Source organism: Myotis lucifugus, unplaced genomic scaffold (genome assembly GCF_000147115.1).
Source record: "Myotis lucifugus unplaced genomic scaffold, Myoluc2.0 scaffold_655, whole genome shotgun sequence".
In the NCBI taxonomy this organism is placed as follows: Eukaryota; Metazoa; Chordata; class Mammalia; order Chiroptera; family Vespertilionidae; genus Myotis; species Myotis lucifugus.
The window spans coordinates 172,696-189,517 of record NW_005871703.1 but is presented as its reverse complement, the minus strand read 5'-3'; the positions used below and the strand labels follow the sequence as shown (position 1 = coordinate 189,517).

Sequence of the window (16,822 nt, the reverse complement as noted above, 5' to 3'; positions counted from 1 at the left end):
TAAAATGGGGAGCCCCTTCCATCCTGCCCCCGCCGCCCCCACGCGGTTGCCCCGGTGACACACAGAGAGGTAGTCTTTCAGCAACAGTTACACAAGGAACGGAGCAGTCTCTCCCATCAGCCCTGGCGCACAAGGACCGACACGTTTCCACTGTCGTGGCCCCTCCTGACTTTCCTCCAAACCAGGCGATGCAGGGCCTGTGGCCCCCCGGCACGCCCTCCTCAAAAACGAAGAGGGGAATGTTGCGAGGCCCGGGGACCCCAGATGGTGAAGCTTCTTTGGCAGTCTGAGAACCCCAGGTTCCCCCAGGGCTTGGGGGTGCGGGGTGAGGGAGGGCCACTCGGGTGTTTTAGCATTGCCTTTGGTTGCTGGGCAGACAATGCATGGTTTCCTGTGTCTTTTGGGGGAGACTTAGATTTGGGGAGCAGTGGAGGGGAGGCCCCAAGAAGGCATGGAGAAAGGAGCAGAAAGGGCAGCGTTGGGGTATCATACGCCCAACGGGCAGAAAAGGACTTATCCCCACATGGGTCTTCAAGCAAGTGGACCAAGCTTCCTTTTTTAAAAAGTTATTTATTTATTCTTTTTTTTTTTGGTTTTTGGTAAGGTTGAATGTGGTTTTGGCTTTTGGTCATGTTCGGTTGGTCAAAGATAAAAACTAAGTTTGAGAGATGAATGCAAAGGGAAAAAAAATTTTCCAAAGTCCATGTGAAATTGGTTCCCATTTTTGACTTTTTGGGGGGGTTCAGTTTGGGTTGTTTGTCTGTTTCCGAGGTCAGGGGCCACGGGGTGGGGTGGGAGGGAGCCGGATGGGGGTGGGGGGAGTTTACAGGAAGCAGACAGGGCCAACGTTCATGCCGAATTCCTGGTCTGGGGCGCCAATGTCCAAGGGGGCCACATCGATGATGGGCAGGCGGGAGGTCTTGGTGGTTTTGTATTCGATCACTGTCTTGCCCCAGGCTCCGGTGTGACTCTGGGCGGAGGGGAGACAATGGGAGAGGGGCGTCACCGGGTGGGAGTGAGGGGGCGGGAGCACGAGGGCCTGCCTGGAAAGCCACGGCCCAGAGAGGGGCCCTTCCCCGGGGACTCACCGTGCAGCCGTCGTAGGTGACAGTGTAGGTGAAACGGCTGTTGCCCTCGGACCGGAGCTCGATCTCGTTGGAGCCCTGGAGGAGCAGGGACTTCTTGAGGTTGCCTGTCTGCTGGTCCAGGTAGGCCACGCTGTTCTTGCAGTGGTAGGTGAGGTTCTGGGAGGCCTCGGTGGACATCAGGCGCAGGAAGGTCAGCTGGATGGCCACATCGGCGGGGTCGGAGTCCTGGCCGCCATACTCGAACTGCAAGAGGCCGGGAGAGCGAAGAGAGAGTGAGCGACCGTCCTGGAGCCTCTAGTCCTGGCCCCGTCCCCCTGGAGTCCTCGGACAGCATCGTGACCTCCCACAGGCACCCCCTGTCTGAGCCGGTCTTAGGGGCGCAGGACCCCGGCTTCTCCCCCGGCTCTGTCCGTCACACCCAGCAGAGGCCTAGAGCACCCAGACCTTCGCTCACGCCCCTCCTGCGCCCCCCGCCCCCCATCTTGTGAGAGTGGCTCCGGGGTTCAGCTCACGCACCTGGAATCCGCCGGTCATGCTCTCGCCGAACCAGACGTGCTTCTTCTCCTTGGGGTTCTTGCTGATGTACCAGTTCTTCTGGGCCACGGTGGGCTGAGTGGGGTACACGCAGGTCTCGCCGGTCTCCATGTTGCAGAAGACCTTGATGGCGTCCAGGTTGCAGCCTTGGTTGGGGTCAATCCAGTATTCTCCTGCGATGGGGCAGGGCGAGGCGGAGTCAGGGGAGGCCTGGGAGGCGGGGCGCGCCTGGGCATCGGAACCCCTTGGGGCAGGAGGGGGAGGACGGGCACGGGGCGGGCGGGCGTGTCCTCACCGCTCTTCCAGTCGGAGTGGCACATCTTGAGGTCGCGGCAGGTGCGGGCGGGGTTCTTGCGGCTGCCTTCGGGGCTCCGGATGTTCTCGATCTGCTGGCTCAGGCTCTTGAGGGTGGTGTCCACCTCGAGGTCACGGTCACGGACCACATTGGCATCATCGGCCCGGTAGTAGCGGCCACCATCGTGGGCCTTCTCTTGAGGTGGCTGGGGCATGAAGCTGAAGTCGAAACCGCCGCTGGGAGGACCAGGGGGACCGGGAGGGCCGGGAGGGCCGGGGGGACCCTGCAAGGAAAGGGATGAGAGTGGGGTTCTCCGGGGTTTGAGCATCTCAGGGCTGAAGGGCCACGAGCAGACAGGACGGGGAGCTACGTACAACAGGACCAGCATCACCAGTGCGACCACGAGGACCAGGGGGGCCGATGGGGCCGGCGAGACCGTTGAGACCATCTTTGCCAGCAGCACCGGGAGAGCCGGGGGGACCCTGCAGAGGGGACGATGGTTAAAGACAGTCTGCCCGGAAGCACAGGACCACCCCACGCTGGGGAGCAGCCCGCCACCCTCCCCGCCTGGCGCTCATCACTGCTCATTCCCACCGCTGGGCCAGGAGCCCCGGGGGAGGAAGGGGTGGGTGGGGGATGCCCAAGGCTGGGGAGATGGCTTAGGACTCTGCTTCCCCTCCCCCAGCCCCTGTCTCTGGACCCTTCTCCAGAGAGGTGAGGAGCACCTGTGTCCCAGGCCAAGGACCCTGACGTGAACCTGGACTTGGGGCCCAAGAAGAGGAGGTAGAAGGCAAGACTTACACGGGGACCAGCGGGACCAGAAGCTCCAGAGGGACCTTGATCACCAGGAGAGCCCTGAGGGAGACACAAAGGCGATTCAGGCCCGTTGTGGGTCAGTGCGGCCAGCAACCTGCCCCACCCCATCAATCAGGGAGTCTAGAGGCTGAGACCCCGCCCACAGGCCTTCCATATACACCCTTTGCCCTCTCAGAAGCGCCTTGGAAATGCCCACAAATCTTCGGATCCCAGTCCTCACTAGGGAGAAGTGAGAATGACTATCCAGAGGGGGGAAATTGAGCCAAAGTCCCCCCCACCCCCACCCCCCATCACACAGCAAGGCCTGGGGAGAGGGTAAGAGAAGACTCGATGGCAGCTGGGGCTGGGGGAGGTACTCACAGGAGGGCCAGGGGGACCCTGGAGGCCGGAGAAACCACGGTGACCCTTGATGCCTCTGTCGCCCTGTTCGCCTGTCTCACCCTTGTCACCACGGGGGCCTTGGGGTCCCTAGAAGTGTGGAGGAGACAGGATGTCAGGAGGAAGGTCCGTGAGCACTGAGTGGGGTGCTGTCCACACCCGGGCAGGGTTCTGAGGACACGAGGGCCAGGGCAGGACTTACAGCGGGGCCACGGGCGCCAGCGGGGCCGATGGGGCCAGCAGGACCAGCAGGACCCTGGGGAGAGCAGAGAGGGCGTTAGATCCCGGCCCGGGAGGCCCGGGCTGAGGGCTGCCCAGCACCAGCTGCTGCTGAAACCACTCCTTGGCCAGATCCCCCTTTCCTCCCATCCTTCCCCCTGTGCCCCTCTCTCCCAAGCTCCAGAGGAAACTGGAATTCAGGCTTTGTGTAAGCTGGGCAGTTAACTGGGGACAACTCCATCCTCAGAGGCTACGGGCCCTGTGGGGAGGGGCCTCGAGGCTGAGCTGTGGCTGTTCTCCGGGGAGCCAAGGGCCTGGCCCCCTTGCAAGACCTCCAGTCCTCCCCCCGCCTGGTTGAGGTCAGATGTCCGCCTGCAGGACCCTAGCGGCTCAGAGAGTCCCGGCCTGACCCGAAGCAGCCAGCGGGAGCCCAGCTACTTACAGTCTCACCACGGTCGCCACTCTTGCCAGCAGGGCCGACTGGGCCAGGGGCACCAGGAGCGCCAGGAGCGCCCGGGGGTCCAGCAGGGCCGGTCTCACCACGGTCACCCTGGGAGGGGAGAGGAGCAGAGGCCGGTCAGCCCCAGATGAAGGGCCTGGTGGGGCCGGGGGAGCAGCAGACGCGGCTGTGGCCTGGGGGGCGCAGCCGTCTCACCTTGGGGCCAGGAGATCCATCTCGTCCGGGGGAGCCCTCGGCACCAGGTGATCCCTGCAGGGAGTGGGAGAGAGGTCGGCATCAGCCAGTGGGAGGGAGGCTCAGGCCAAGGCCCCCATGGCCCTGCGGTGGGCACTGGCATCGCACCGGGCTGGCGACCGCTTACCTCACGTCCAGACTCGCCAGGGGGTCCAGCCAATCCAGGGGGGCCCATGGGACCAGGGGGGCCACGTTCGCCACTGGAGCCAGAAGGACCTTGTTTGCCAGGTTCGCCCTTAGGTAGAAGAAAGAGTCAGGCCAGAGACGGGGTGGGGGGTCCTGAGAGCCCCCTGGTCAGCTAGCACATTGGTCTTTGCTGGCTCCACCCCCCATCCTGCACCCTCCGAGTCCTATGACAGATCCTCTCGGGGTCCCCCAAGGTGAGGGGGCACTCACAGAGGGGCCAGGAAGACCGGGGAAGCCTCGTTCTCCTCGCTGACCGGGCAGGCCGACCACACCACGCTGTCCAGCAATGCCTTGAGGTCCAGGGGTTCCGGGGGAGCCCTGTGGGAGGCCGACAGCGGTGAGGGGCCCTGCCGTGGCCAGGGACCACTCTCCCACCGCAGGCCCCTCCGGAGCGGGCACTTACAGCAGGTCCATCAGAGCCAGGGGATCCTTTCTCGCCAGCAGGGCCAGGGGGGCCGGGGGGACCAACTTCACCGGGACGTCCAGCGGGGCCGGTCTCACCACGGGGGCCTTTGCCGCCTTCTTTGCCAGCAGGGCCAGGAGGGCCAGGGGGTCCAGCATTTCCCTGGACAAGGAGAAGAGGGGCTGTCAGATTCCACCGGATTCCAGAGCATCCCTGGGGCCTCCGTCAGGCCCAGGACGCTTCTGACAGCCGGTGCCCCCAGCCCCACCCCTCCCAGCAGCAGAGTCTCCACCCGGGATACTCACAGAGGGGCCGGGGGGACCGACGCGGCCAGCAGCACCAGGGAAACCAGTAGCACCCTAGCCGAGAGGACAAGGACGAAGTCAGGAGGAGAAGGGCACCCTTACCTGGCCCAGCCGCCCCTTCCTCCAAACCAGCCGGGGAGCCCAGCAGACACTCGGAGTGAGCTACTCACAGGGGGACCAGCGCTGCCGCGGGCACCTTTGGGTCCAGGAGCACCAACGTTACCCTGGAGGGGAGCACAGAGGCGTCAAGGCTGGGCCAGCCCGGGGTCCAGGCCTGTGGCAGCTCGGGGCCGAGGGCGGGATACTCACAATGGGGCCAGGGGGGCCGGCGGGTCCAGCAGGGCCAGCGGGACCAGCATCGCCTTTAGCACCAGCATCACCGGGTTCGCCTTTAGCACCAGGTTGGCCATCAGCACCCTGGAGGAGGAGGAGGAGGAGGAGGGAGTGGTGAGTAGAGGGGAGGGATGTAGCAGTGTCACAAGTCAGCTGCTGGGCTGGGGCAGCTACTCGGGGCAGGAAGATACTTGAATGGGAGACATCCCAGCCCCTTCCCCCTCCAGACTCAGGACGCTGCTTCTATCTTCATCCAGGCCCCCAAGGCCCCCGGTCCCAGTTGGTGAGAAGAAATGAAGGGAGTCTTGATACTCACAGGGGGGCCAGCGAAGCCAGCAGGGCCAGGGGGACCAGGCTCACCACGGTCTCCCTAGAAGACAAGGAGGCAAACTGGAGAGATGCCCTGGTGTGGGGGAGGCGGGAGGGGGCGCTGGAGGGACAGGCGAGGAGGGGGGCCCTGAGGAGCATTCTCCGGGGGCCAGGGATGACAGCAGAGGTGGAGGAGGGTAGGAAGGGCTGGGGGACGGGCGGAGGGAGAGAAGGGCCAAGGATGAGGCGTTCACTCTGTACTTACGGGGGCACCACGCGCTCCAGTGGGACCAGCAGGGCCGCTAGGACCTGTTTCACCCTGAAGGGGGGCGACAAGAGGCTCAGGGTCAGGGTCCTCCCTGCGTACTCCTGGCAGACTAACCCCAGGAGCGCCTCCCTCCCTTCAGATTCCCCGCCTTCAGGTTGTCAGCTCCGAGCCACGCCCAGGCCTCCTGGGAAAGCTGCGTTAGGGAAGACAGTAAGGAGGCAGCCACTCACCTTGTCACCAGGGGCACCAGCAGGGCCAGGAGGACCGATGGGACCAGTCAGACCTCGGACACCATCTTTGCCAGGAGCACCGTCAGCACCTTTGGGACCAGCATCGCCCTAGAAACATGGGACAGCCTGAGACTTGCAGCGTGGAGCCAGGAGGCGGCCTAGCGTGTCTGGCTGGTGTCTGGGACCCGCCCCAGCTCTGCCCTGCCCCCGCGCCCAGGACCCAAAACGTTTCCGAGGAAAAGGTGCTGGCAGAGGGTAAGAGGCCCTGCCTTGTGTAGAGGGATGAACAAGGGAGTCCCCCATCCAGGAGGAAGCCCCACCTCTCGTTGCCAAGGCAACTCATGGGGAGAGAAGGGCCTGGACCACAGACAGAGGATTCATTAGCACAAAGGCCGGAGGGGAAGATGGCAGGGAGGGGAGAGAGAGGCCGAGGGGTCCAGAGTAGACAGAGGAGGGGAACCACACGGGGCTGGACTTACTCTGTCACCCTTTGGGCCTGGAAGACCAGCTGCACCTCGTTCACCAGGCATTCCCTGAAGGCCAGGGGCACCCTGGCTGCCGGGGGCTCCAGGGGCACCAGCATCACCCTAAGTGGCAACCAAGAGGATTGGAGTGAGGCCTGGGCTTCCAGGATGACGTCATAGCCTTGAGCCCCTCCTAATATCTCCCCGGCTTGGTTTCGAGGCCTGGGACAGGCACCCGCGGAGAGTAAAGGCTCACAGCCAGCACTTCAGGCTGCACCTGGACCCCACCCCAGCAGGGTCCCCCACCCCTCCCTCACATCTAGGTGGCTTTGGTCACAGCCAGGTGTCCCCGGCCGCAGGAGGGGTGAGACCCGGTCCCTGTGCTGTCCTTACCTTAGCACCATCGTTGCCAGGGGCACCATTGGATCCGCGGGGACCAGCGGGGCCGGGGGGACCTTGCACACCACGCTCTCCAGGGAAACCTCTCTCGCCCTAGGAGGAGAGCAAGGGCGGGACTCATGATGGTGGCTCCAGAGGCAGCCAGCCCGGGGCATGGATGGGAGCGGCAGAGGCTCTACTTACTCTTGCTCCAGAGGGGCCAGGGGCACCGAGGTCTCCAGGAGCACCCTGAGGGGGAGGGAGGGACAGACAGTGAGCAAAGGCCACCGGGCCTCAGCCCTAGAAAGCACCTGCCCTCCTGCCGGGGGGTGGCCCAGGCTCTGCGATGAGAGACCAGAGCCTTTGTGGCACTGAACTAGGATCACCCCTCTATTCTCTACGCCCCCAACTTTGGGTTGAAGGAAAGTTCCAGCATCTCTAAGCAGAAGTCATGCAGACTAGCAGCCGAGCAGCTCCTTCCAGAGCGCGTCCTGCACAGGCGCAGCTGCCTGCTTCCCTCTGTGCTGCTCCCTTCATGGTGGGAAGTCCTGCCTGGTGTCTAACCATTATCCCTCCAGCTGCCGGTGTCTAGTTAGCTCGGAGGCCAGCCCCTCCCTCTGTATTCCCTGTATCCCTGCCTCTTACCTGTTCACCGGGTTTGCCTGCTTCACCGGGAGGACCAGCGGGGCCAGGGAGACCCTGGAGGTGGGAGATGGGGGAGGGGAGAGAAGGGGATTAGAATTCAGAAGAGAACAAAGGGGAACTCCCAACCGGCTCCCTGACAGCTGTGAGGCCTCACCTGGAATCCGGGGGAGCCAGCAGGGCCTTGTTCTCCTCTCTCACCAGCAGGGCCCTGTCAGGGGAGAATGTGGTCAGAAAGGCCCAGGAGAGGCGCGGCAGGTGTCGCCCCGCTGCTGCCCCCCTGCGCCCGCGCAGGCCTCCCTGCAGGGCCACTTACAGCAGGGCCAGGGGCTCCCTGAGCTCCAGCTTCTCCGTCTTTGCCAGCAGGACCCTGTGGGGGGAGAGCAAAGAAGAACTCAGGGTGGTGAGGTGGCTGGAGGAAGAGGGGCAGGTGGGCGGGCCTGGGGCTGGGGGTCCTGGGGCCCTAGTGATGGGCAGCAAGGAGGAAGGGGAAGATGCTTACCACAGCGCCGGGGGGTCCGGGAACACCTCGCTCTCCAGCTTTGCCGGGTTCTCCCTGGGGGGAAAGAGTCAGGGTTGAGCGGCTGCAGTGGGAGAGCAGGGCGTCCCAGGTCCCTCCTGTTCACTCGGAGTGGAATTTTTAAAGGGACTTTCTATCCACCAGCTCTGGCCCCTGGGGAAATGCCTTTGCTGGTCCCTTAGCCTCTCCCTCGGACACAGGCCCCTTCCGGCTCATCTCTCCTCCTTCTCCCCATCATATGCCTGTGTGACCTGAGCTGCAAAGGGCTTTCATCTCCTCTGATATCTCCTTTCAAACCTCAAAGAACCCCCAAGATTTGGGGGTAACTATTATATAAAGGGACTAACCCATCTCTGTGTGTGTATGGGGGTGGGGAGGGTGCAAATAACAATATTTATTTCCAGGGATAGAGCCATGGTAGTGGTGTCAGGAGAGGTCTTTCATTTTATGAATAGGGAGACTGGGGTCCAGAGAGGGGCCGTGAGTGGCCTGAGGCCACACAGCAAATCAGCGGCAGAGCTGGGCCCAGAAACCAGGACTCTCGCCTCCCCGTGTGTCTGTCCCGGCTCTGTGATGCTCCGCCCTGAATACTCACAGCAGCACCTTTAGGTCCAGGGAATCCCATCACACCAGCCTGACCACGGGCACCAGGGGGGCCTGGAGGTCCGGGGCGACCATCTTGACCAGCGGGACCCTGGGAATGGAAGTCACAAAAGCCGAGGTGAGAACAGGGGGTGGGGGGTCAGGAGAGGAGGAGGGGGTTCAGGGGGGAGTGATACTTACAGTGGGGCCAGTTTTGCCATCAGGACCGGGGCTGCCAGGGCTGCCAGTCAGACCCTAGGGGAGCAGAGGTGTGAGTGGGTGAGGGAGAGGTTCGGAGGGGCGGGGAGGAGGACAGTGGAGGCTGGGCAGGGGGCACTCCAGATGGCAGGTCCGTGGTCCTGCTCCAGAGACCTCATCCCCGAGCCAACACAGGACAGGCAGGGGCCGGGCCAGCTGGGCAGAGGGCTGGGGTCTCACCTTGGCACCAGGCAGACCAGCTTCACCGGGGCGACCAGCTTCACCAGGAGAGCCTTTGGGGCCAGCGGGGCCAGGAGAACCACGTTCGCCAGCGGGGCCCTGGTTGGGGGGTCACAGGAACAATTAGGGTCTCAGGCCTAGGCCTCTTTCCCAGGGGCCAGCATCTGCTTCCTCCCAGGGAAGTGGGGGGCTTTGGGGGGCATTGTTGGAGGTGGGAAGGCCAAGGTGAGGCCGAGTGTGGAGAGAGAAGCCTGTAGCCACAGCATGGGGCACAAGGGCTGGGCAGCGTGCGTGATTGCGTGCGTGTGCGTGTGCGTGTGCGTGTGCGTGTGCGTGTGCGTGTGCGTGTGCGTGTGCGTGCGTGTGTGTGTGGGGGGGGTGACTACATCTGAAAACACAAAGAGAGGTTACCTTGGGGCCAGCAACGCCATCTGCACCAGGGAAACCACGGCTACCAGGTCCACCCTGCAGGAGGAGAGGGAAACCACGGCTACCAGGTCCACCCTGCAGGAGGAGAGGAGGTCAGTGAGCTCAGACATGGGGCGCCGGGCTGGCACTGGGGACAGAGAAGGGGGCTCTTACACGCTCGCCAGGGGGTCCGGGCAGGCCGGCAGGTCCGGGTTCACCTCGGGCTCCTCGCTTTCCTTCCTCTCCAGCAGGGCCAGGGGGTCCTTGAATACCAGTGGGGCCCTGGAGACAGCAGAGAGGAGGGGACAGCCTGTAGTGAGGGGCCCTCCGGGTGCCCGCTCCCCAGCTGGCTGAGGCTGGGCCTCCCTGGATCTCCTCCCAGGCAGACGGGCTGAGCTGCAGGGGGACTTACGGGCTCTCCCTTGGCGCCAGTGTCTCCTTTGTTTCCGGGAGCACCAGGTTCACCCTGTGTGGGGGAAGAGAAGAGGATGAGCCATAAGTTGGGGTGCTCAGTTGGCCTTGACCCCCAGACAAGGGCCACACTGGAGCCAGTGCAGAATGGGGCAGAAGTAAGAGAGTAGCACTTACGCTGTTACCCTTGGGGCCAGGGGCACCGCTGGGGCCCTGGGGTCCAGAGGGGCCTCGGGCACCAGGGAAGCCAGGAGCACCAGCAATACCAGGAGCGCCCTGTAGGGGGCAGAACAAGTTGAGTCTACCAGTGAAGGGCACAGGGCAGGTGGGAGGTGGGCACCAGGGGCAGCTCTGAAACCTGCAGGACACTTACATTGGCACCTTTAGCACCAGGCTGTCCATCAGCACCAGGGTTTCCCTGTGGCACAGAAAGAGGCGGGTGAGTGACAGTCAAGGACTCTGAGTTGGGGAGGGGCATGGGGCACCGAGGAAGCAATACTTACAGCAGGGCCAGCAGCACCAGCAGGGCCAGGGGGGCCGGGTTCACCACGCACACCCTGGGGACCTTCAGAGCCTCGGGAACCTTGGGGACCAGCTTCACCCTGGATGGGAAGAAAGGACATGTCAGGAGCCACCCTGGCAGCCCAACCTCACCTTTGGAAGGTGGGGAGTGAGGGGTGGGGGTGAAGGGTAGGGACAGGAGACCAAGAGTCAGGACTCCAAGATCAGAGAAAGGGACCCCAGGACAAAGGTGTTGGGGAGTGGACTTCTCTCTTGCCACTCTGGGTCCCTCTGGTTTGGGGAGCAAGGAGACACCTTGGCCCATGGGAGCCATGCTCAGAGGAGGGCAGGGGTCTCACCTTAGCACCAACAGCACCAGGGAATCCAGGAGGACCAGCAGGACCAGTAGGACCCTGTGAATGAAGAGGAGATGTTAGCAAGGAAAGTGGCAGCTTCCAGTCACACCCTGGGACAGAAGAGGTCTTGGGGTTCAGACCAACATGGCCCATCTCCAGTGTTATCCCCAAGAGCTCACACTGAGACCCTGCCCACTCCCAGGCGCTGAGGTCTAGGGGCCACACTTACAGGGGGTCCAGCAGCACCAGTAGCACCATCATTTCCACGAGCACCCTGTAGCAGAGGGAGGAAGCCTCGGTTACATCCACTGAGCATTGGCCAGTCCTTGTAGCTCCTGGGAGACTCCTTCCAGAGCCCAGGGATCCCCCAAGGGACCAGGAGTACTTACAGCAGGGCCAGGGGCTCCAGGGCGACCTCTCTCACCAGGCAGACCACGGGGGCCCTGGCAACAAAACCAAGAAAAACCAAGTGAGATGGAGGGACCACCCATTTCCCTCAAGCTCCCATTGTGCCCCACACACCCTGCTCCCTCTCTTCCTTCTAGAACTGGACACACTCACCATCTGACCAGGAACTCCATTTTCACCAGGGCTACCAGGCTCACCCTATAGAGCAGAGAACAGAATTAGGCATTGCTCCAGGGTGGGACTGGGCGGGACGGGGAGGACCATGACATTCAGACAGCCTCTTACCTTGGGACCAGCTGGACCAGCATCTCCCTTGGCACCATCCAAACCACTGAAACCCTAAGATAGAAAGGAGGGAGCAGGTAAGACTCTGTGGAGGAGGAGGGTCACCTTGACACCCACCCAGACCTGAGAAGGAGCCTCGGGAGCTCACCACAGACATTGCCCTGTCTCTGAGCTAGACTCAACCCAACTGGCCCAAGATCTCATCCAATCCCCTTCTCAGAATTTCTTTCCCAATGGATGTAAGTTCCTTTGGATGTCTACTCTCTGTCCCTTGGGACTTCCGTGGCTGCCTCCCACCATGACACACACCAGGGACCTTTGGGGAAGGGGTTGGAATGGTGGGATGCTGGGACGTTGGGAGCTTAGGTGACTCATAGCAGACTTACTCTGTGTCCCTTCATTCCAGGGAGACCAGCTGTTCCGGGCAATCCCCGAGCACCCTGGAAGGAAAAGAAAAGAAAGGCAGGGCCATTAGAAGACACCACCACTCTGGACACAGATCCCAAACGAAGCCCAAATACAGGAGAGCTGGGGGCTGGCCACACTGTCTTGCTCACCTGAGGTCCAGGAGGCCCACGCTCGCCAGGACGACCAGGCTTTCCAGCTTCACCCTGAGAGGGAGAGAAAAGGCCTTCATGCCCATGTCCCTGGGCTGGAAACGTGTGGAGGGTCTGAATCTTCTTGGGATTGTTGAAGGTCAGGCTTAGGGGCGCAGAGCTTTATCTTTGAATTTAGAGTGCAATCTAAATCTACCATGAAACCCTTGTTTGGTGAATTTTAATTCCCTCCAAAGGAATTTCTGTTTATTTCTGTCACCAGCATTTTAATCTCATCATATGGAAAGCAGACCTGGGGTGCCCAGAGCAATGAAGCTTAAGGAAGTCACTTGCCCTGAGGGGCAGGGGTGGGATTTGCTTACAGTGGAGAGAAAGGAAAAACATCCCACAAAGGGTGAAGATCATTGTTGAAGGGCAGTCCTGTGCATCGGGGTGAACTTCCCCCTTTCCTCTGGGTATTACCCCCAAAGGCGGTGGGGCACTGGGTGGGGAGTATAGGGCCCTAGCTCAGAGAGGCAGTGAGGGTCAGGTGGTGTCTTCTCATGGTGGCCACTTACATCATCTCCGTTCTTGCCAGGGGGGCCAGGAGGACCACGGGGACCCATGGGACCCTAGAGGAGATAGGAGGAGAGGAGGTTACCATTACCAGGATAAGGAAAAAGGGAGGGAAAGGAGGTAAGGACGACTCCAGATGGGAATGGAGAATCCATGTGTCTGCAGAGGGAGGTGTATTTGTACACAGAGGACACGTTGGGGAGGGGGCACTTACTGAAGCGCCAGGCTCGCCAGGCTCACCAGGGGGGCCTTGGAAACCTTGGGGACCCTGGAGGACAAGGAGAGAGGGGTGGGGTTAGAAGGGCAGGTCCCCGCCAACCTTCTCCCATCTCACCAAGAGATCCCAATCCTTCATCCCAATCCTCCCGCTAAAAGCCCAAAGCTCAAGATGGTGTGTGAAGATACCCCGGATACTCACAGGTGAGCCAGGGGGGCCAGGGAGACCACGAGGACCAGAAGGACCCTATAGAAGAAGAAAAGGAGGCGCTGATGACATCTCTGTGGGAAGGTGCAACAAGGGTGTAGTCTTGCTGTCTCCCATGGGTTCCTCTTGGGACCACCCAGTTGCCTTGATCCTCTCTGGGCTCTGAGGTCCCAGTGGTCATCTTGACCCTCCTAGGTGATCTCTGCCACCCCCCTATGCCATCACTGGCCCATCTGGTGTGGATCCCCATCGGCTCTTCTTCTGTCATCTCTACTCCCCCTGGTGGCTCACCATGGGACCGGGCACGGAAACTCCAGCTGATTTCTCGTCATAGCCATAAGACATCTGGGGAGCAAAGTTCTAGGGGGAAAAAAAACAGAGAGAGCGTATGAGAAAGTGGGGTCAGGACAGTGAGTTGAAAGGCAGGAGACGGCACCAATCATGGGACAAACGGACATCATGTGCCTCCCGATGGGATGCACGAAGCAGGACAACATCACGTGTGAGAGCGTCCTGCCAAAAACACATCCGTGGAATCTGGTCATGAAGACGCAGCCGACCAGCCCAAACTGAGGGACAGTTTCCCAAACAAATGGGCTCTTCAAAAACCTCAGTGTCATGAAAGACAAAAAAAAAAAAAAAAAGAAGTCTGAGGAATGTTCCCGATGAAAGGAAAACTAAGGAGACATAATAATAAAATGCAATTCATGATCCGGGATTGGATCCTGGAATTGGAAAAAAATAATGCTATAGAATAGGACATGGGTGAAATTTGAATAGGGACGGTGTATTAAGTATAGTATTGCATCAATGTTAAATTTCCAAAATGTAATCATTGTGCAATGGGCCTGAAGAGAATGTTCTTTTTTTTTTTTTTCTTCAAGAAATAACCACTAATGAATTTAGGAACAAAGGGACATACTACCAGCAACTCACTCCCAAACAAACGGTCCAGAAAGAAAAAGAACCATAATTATATGTATATATAGACAGAGACTGATAAAGCGAACGGAACACACTGAGCAGGGTATATGAGAGTTCTTTGCACTATTCTGGAAGCTTTTCTTTTAAGTTTGAAATTATTTCAAAATATAAAGAATGCCATCTGCCAAAACAAACCAAACACCGGGGGTGGGGAGGGAGGAGAGGGGCACTCGCCACTTACTCCTCCGAGGCCAGGGGGTCCAGGAGGTCCGGGGGGCCCGGGGGGTCCGGGAAGACCAGGCTGTCCAGGGATGCCATCTCGGCCAGGGGGGCCTGCGGGTCCCTGGAGCGGGAGAGGGCAGGCGGGTGAGCACAGGCCAGGAGCCACGCCCACCGTCAGCCCGCCACTGCCCAAAGCGCCACGCTTCTTACCCTCGGGCCTCGGGGGCCGGTGTCTCCCTTGGGTCCCTTTGGGGTTGGGAGAGAAGAAAGTGGGTTAGAGAAGGGAGGGCCATGGGGAGCCAGGGGAGGGGTGGCGCACGTGGAGGGCAGAGGATTACCTCGACTCCTGCGGTTTCTAGATCCGTAGGCGACACTAGGGGGAGAAGAAGCGCGGGTTAGAGGCAGGGTTTGCTCGGGTGCACCGGCCGCAAAGACCTCCAAGGCTTGGGCCGGGGCCGCTCCCCCGCCCTCCCCAGCCCCGGCCCCAGCCCCAGGCGCAGAGGAGCCGTACCCTCGCCGTCGGGGCAGACCGGGCAGCACTCGCCCGGGGGGGCTACGGCGCCGGGGCAGTTCTTGGTGTCCTCGCAGATCACGTCATCGCACAACACGTTGCCATTGTCGCAGACGCAGATCTGACAGACCTCGGGTTTCCATACTTCTCGGTCGTGGTACCTGATGCCGTTCTGTACGCAGGTGACTGGTGGGACTGCGGCGAGACGGGGGACGCGGGGCCGTCAGCGGCGCCCGAGCCCCCGCCGCCGAGCTCCAGGGATCCCAACCCTCCCCGCCGTCCCCTCCGTCTTGGAGACATATTTAGATTTTCCGTTTCCCGCCTCCTCCTCCCCCTCCTCCTCTCCCCAAATCCTTAAAAGCTCATAAGCTCATCTGCTCCTCATCAGCGCCAGTGACAGCGCCGAGGCGCCTCGCCAGAGCCGCTATAACTCTTTCCAGTTCTCAGGAATTTAAACAAAGCTTTAGGCGGGGGTTGCGTCCAACTCCGACCTCAGCCCATTGGCGCTGAGGCCAAGGGAAATAAAAAGCCATTGGGTTGGGGGGCGGGGAGGGGAGGGGGAGGAGAGAGGGAACAGGAGGGGCCCCATCCCGAGGGCAGGCTGGTGGGGAGGGGTCTGGATGGCGCCCGGAGGAGGGGGGGGTGGGAGGAGAGATGGGAGGTCCAGCCCCCATTCCTCCCGATTCCCCAGGCAGGTGGGATGGCGTGGGCGGGGCTACGAGGATGGGGCGGGGCTGGTTGGCGCGGGGTCCCGCCCAGAGACTTGAAATTTACCCCCAGAGTTGGATACGCCCAAACCTCCAGCGCCCAGACGTATCCAAAACCTTCTCTCTGGGGCAACCCCCGTTTCCCAAAGCCAGCCAGTGCCTCTGGGTCACCCCGCAGCCAAAGAACCAACAAGTCCGCAACTAGTGATGTAGTTAACCCGGCCACCGCACCAGCGTCTACCCAGACGGCCACTAGGTGGCGGCAGCACTAAACAATTTCCCTGGATCGGACGCTTCTTTTAGAGTCAGGGGCCACCCCGCGGCCAGCTTTATTTTCTAGGTCTAGAGGTGGGGTTCACACTCCGCAATAACCCCCGCTTCCCGCTCCAGCCCCTGCGCGGGGAAGCGCGGGACAGGGAGGAACGGTTCTCAATCTTGATCAGCAGAGGGCGCAAGGACCCCCGCCCTGCCCAGTCCTCTCCCAAGTTTCTCATCCTCCAACCCGCCCACGCTCTGCGCCCCCTCCCCCCGCGGCCCAGCACCCCCGCGGCCCCAGCAACACTGTCTAGCCTGCAGAGGGCAAACAATCTTTCCCTATGAATCATCCCACAGCCTTCCTGATGGTTTTTACATCTTGGGCTCCAAATGCCTAGCTCGGCGCCCCCATCCCATCTTCGACGGACTCTCCCCGCGTCCCGCGCTCAGACCCCCTTTTCCCCGGCGGTACCCCACCGTGTGCGCTCAGGACCCCCGCCTGTGCTAACGCAAGTGGCGCTCCATCCTCCACTCCCGCTCCCGGGGGCGTTCATCCCCACCATCCCCACCCAGGGTGCGTTCCCCTCCCTCCCAGGGTGCCAGAGAAGCGCCCTCCGCACCCCCTTCCGAGTCCCCGGAGCACCCCGAGTCTCCGTTTCAGTGGCGAACTCCCGGGACCGGGCGCAGGTTGCGACACCAAGCAGCCCCGGACTCTGCAAAGTTTGGGACTTACTGTCTTCTTCTTGGCCCTCCTCTTGGCCGTGCGTCTGGAGGGCGGTGGCCGCTAAGAGGAGCAGGAGCCGGAGGTCCACAAAGCTGAACATGTCTAGACCCTAGACATGTAGACTCTTTGCGGCTGGGGTGGGGGTTAGCGTCCGCTCATGCGTGGCCTCACAGTCCGCGTGCCTCCTGCTCCGACCCGGAGGAGAAACTCCCGTCTGCTCCGACCGGTGGCCCGGGCCCCTTTTATACCATCCCGACGGCGAGTGGGGAGGAACCCGGCCCCTAGGAGAGGGGGAGCCGGCCGCCCGTCCCCCAGCCAATCACAGCTGCCTGGCCCGGCCCCCAATTTGGGAGTTGGAACCGAGAGGAGGAGGAGGAGGGAAGAGAAGGGGAGTCCACCGCACATCTCCCCCCTTCGCAGCTCTGCCTCCCCAGCCCCCCAGGCCAGCCCGGGCTAGAGATGCTACTGCTGGGGTGCGGCTAGGTCCTCAAT

At 61.6% G+C, this 16,822-nt stretch overlaps 1 protein-coding gene across 1 annotated transcript; it reads right to left on the bottom strand.

Annotated features, from left to right (window-relative positions):
* Positions 1-550: 550 nt before the first annotated feature.
* Positions 551-16,566, bottom strand: COL1A1 (collagen type I alpha 1 chain). Its single transcript, XM_006105260.3, has 51 exons — positions 16,340-16,566; positions 14,645-14,839; positions 14,472-14,506; positions 14,344-14,379; positions 14,153-14,254; positions 13,279-13,347; positions 12,982-13,026; positions 12,778-12,831; positions 12,566-12,619; positions 12,009-12,062; positions 11,838-11,891; positions 11,452-11,505; positions 11,320-11,364; positions 11,148-11,201; positions 10,988-11,032; positions 10,762-10,815; positions 10,405-10,503; positions 10,275-10,319; positions 10,079-10,177; positions 9,903-9,956; positions 9,665-9,772; positions 9,494-9,547; positions 9,083-9,181; positions 8,846-8,899; positions 8,658-8,756; positions 8,045-8,098; positions 7,859-7,912; positions 7,700-7,753; positions 7,546-7,599; positions 7,105-7,149; positions 6,916-7,014; positions 6,538-6,645; positions 6,059-6,166; positions 5,826-5,879; positions 5,568-5,621; positions 5,228-5,335; positions 5,089-5,142; positions 4,919-4,972; positions 4,614-4,775; positions 4,421-4,528; positions 4,152-4,259; positions 3,986-4,039; positions 3,773-3,880; positions 3,314-3,367; positions 3,094-3,201; positions 2,719-2,772; positions 2,292-2,399; positions 1,918-2,200; positions 1,605-1,795; positions 1,089-1,331; positions 551-970 (listed from the first exon to the last, which is right to left on the bottom strand). The coding sequence occupies exons 1-51, from the start codon at positions 16,428-16,430 to the stop codon at positions 824-826; spliced, it is 4,380 nt and encodes a 1,459-aa protein (XP_006105322.1). The 5' UTR covers positions 16,431-16,566; the 3' UTR covers positions 551-823.
* Positions 16,567-16,822: the final 256 nt, after the last annotated feature.

Coding starts and splice junctions, on each gene's coding strand:
- COL1A1 (XM_006105260.3), bottom strand. CDS start 16,430: ATGTTCAGCTTTGTGGACCTCCGGCTCCTGCTCCTCTTAGCGGCCACC. Junction 14,840..16,339: donor GGAGGGCCAAGAAGAAGACA/GTAAGTCCCAAA, acceptor GTCTCGCCGCAG/TCCCACCAGTCACCTGCGTA. Junction 971..1,088: donor TCACCTACGACGGCTGCACG/GTGAGTCCCCGG, acceptor CCCTCCGCCCAG/AGTCACACCGGAGCCTGGGG.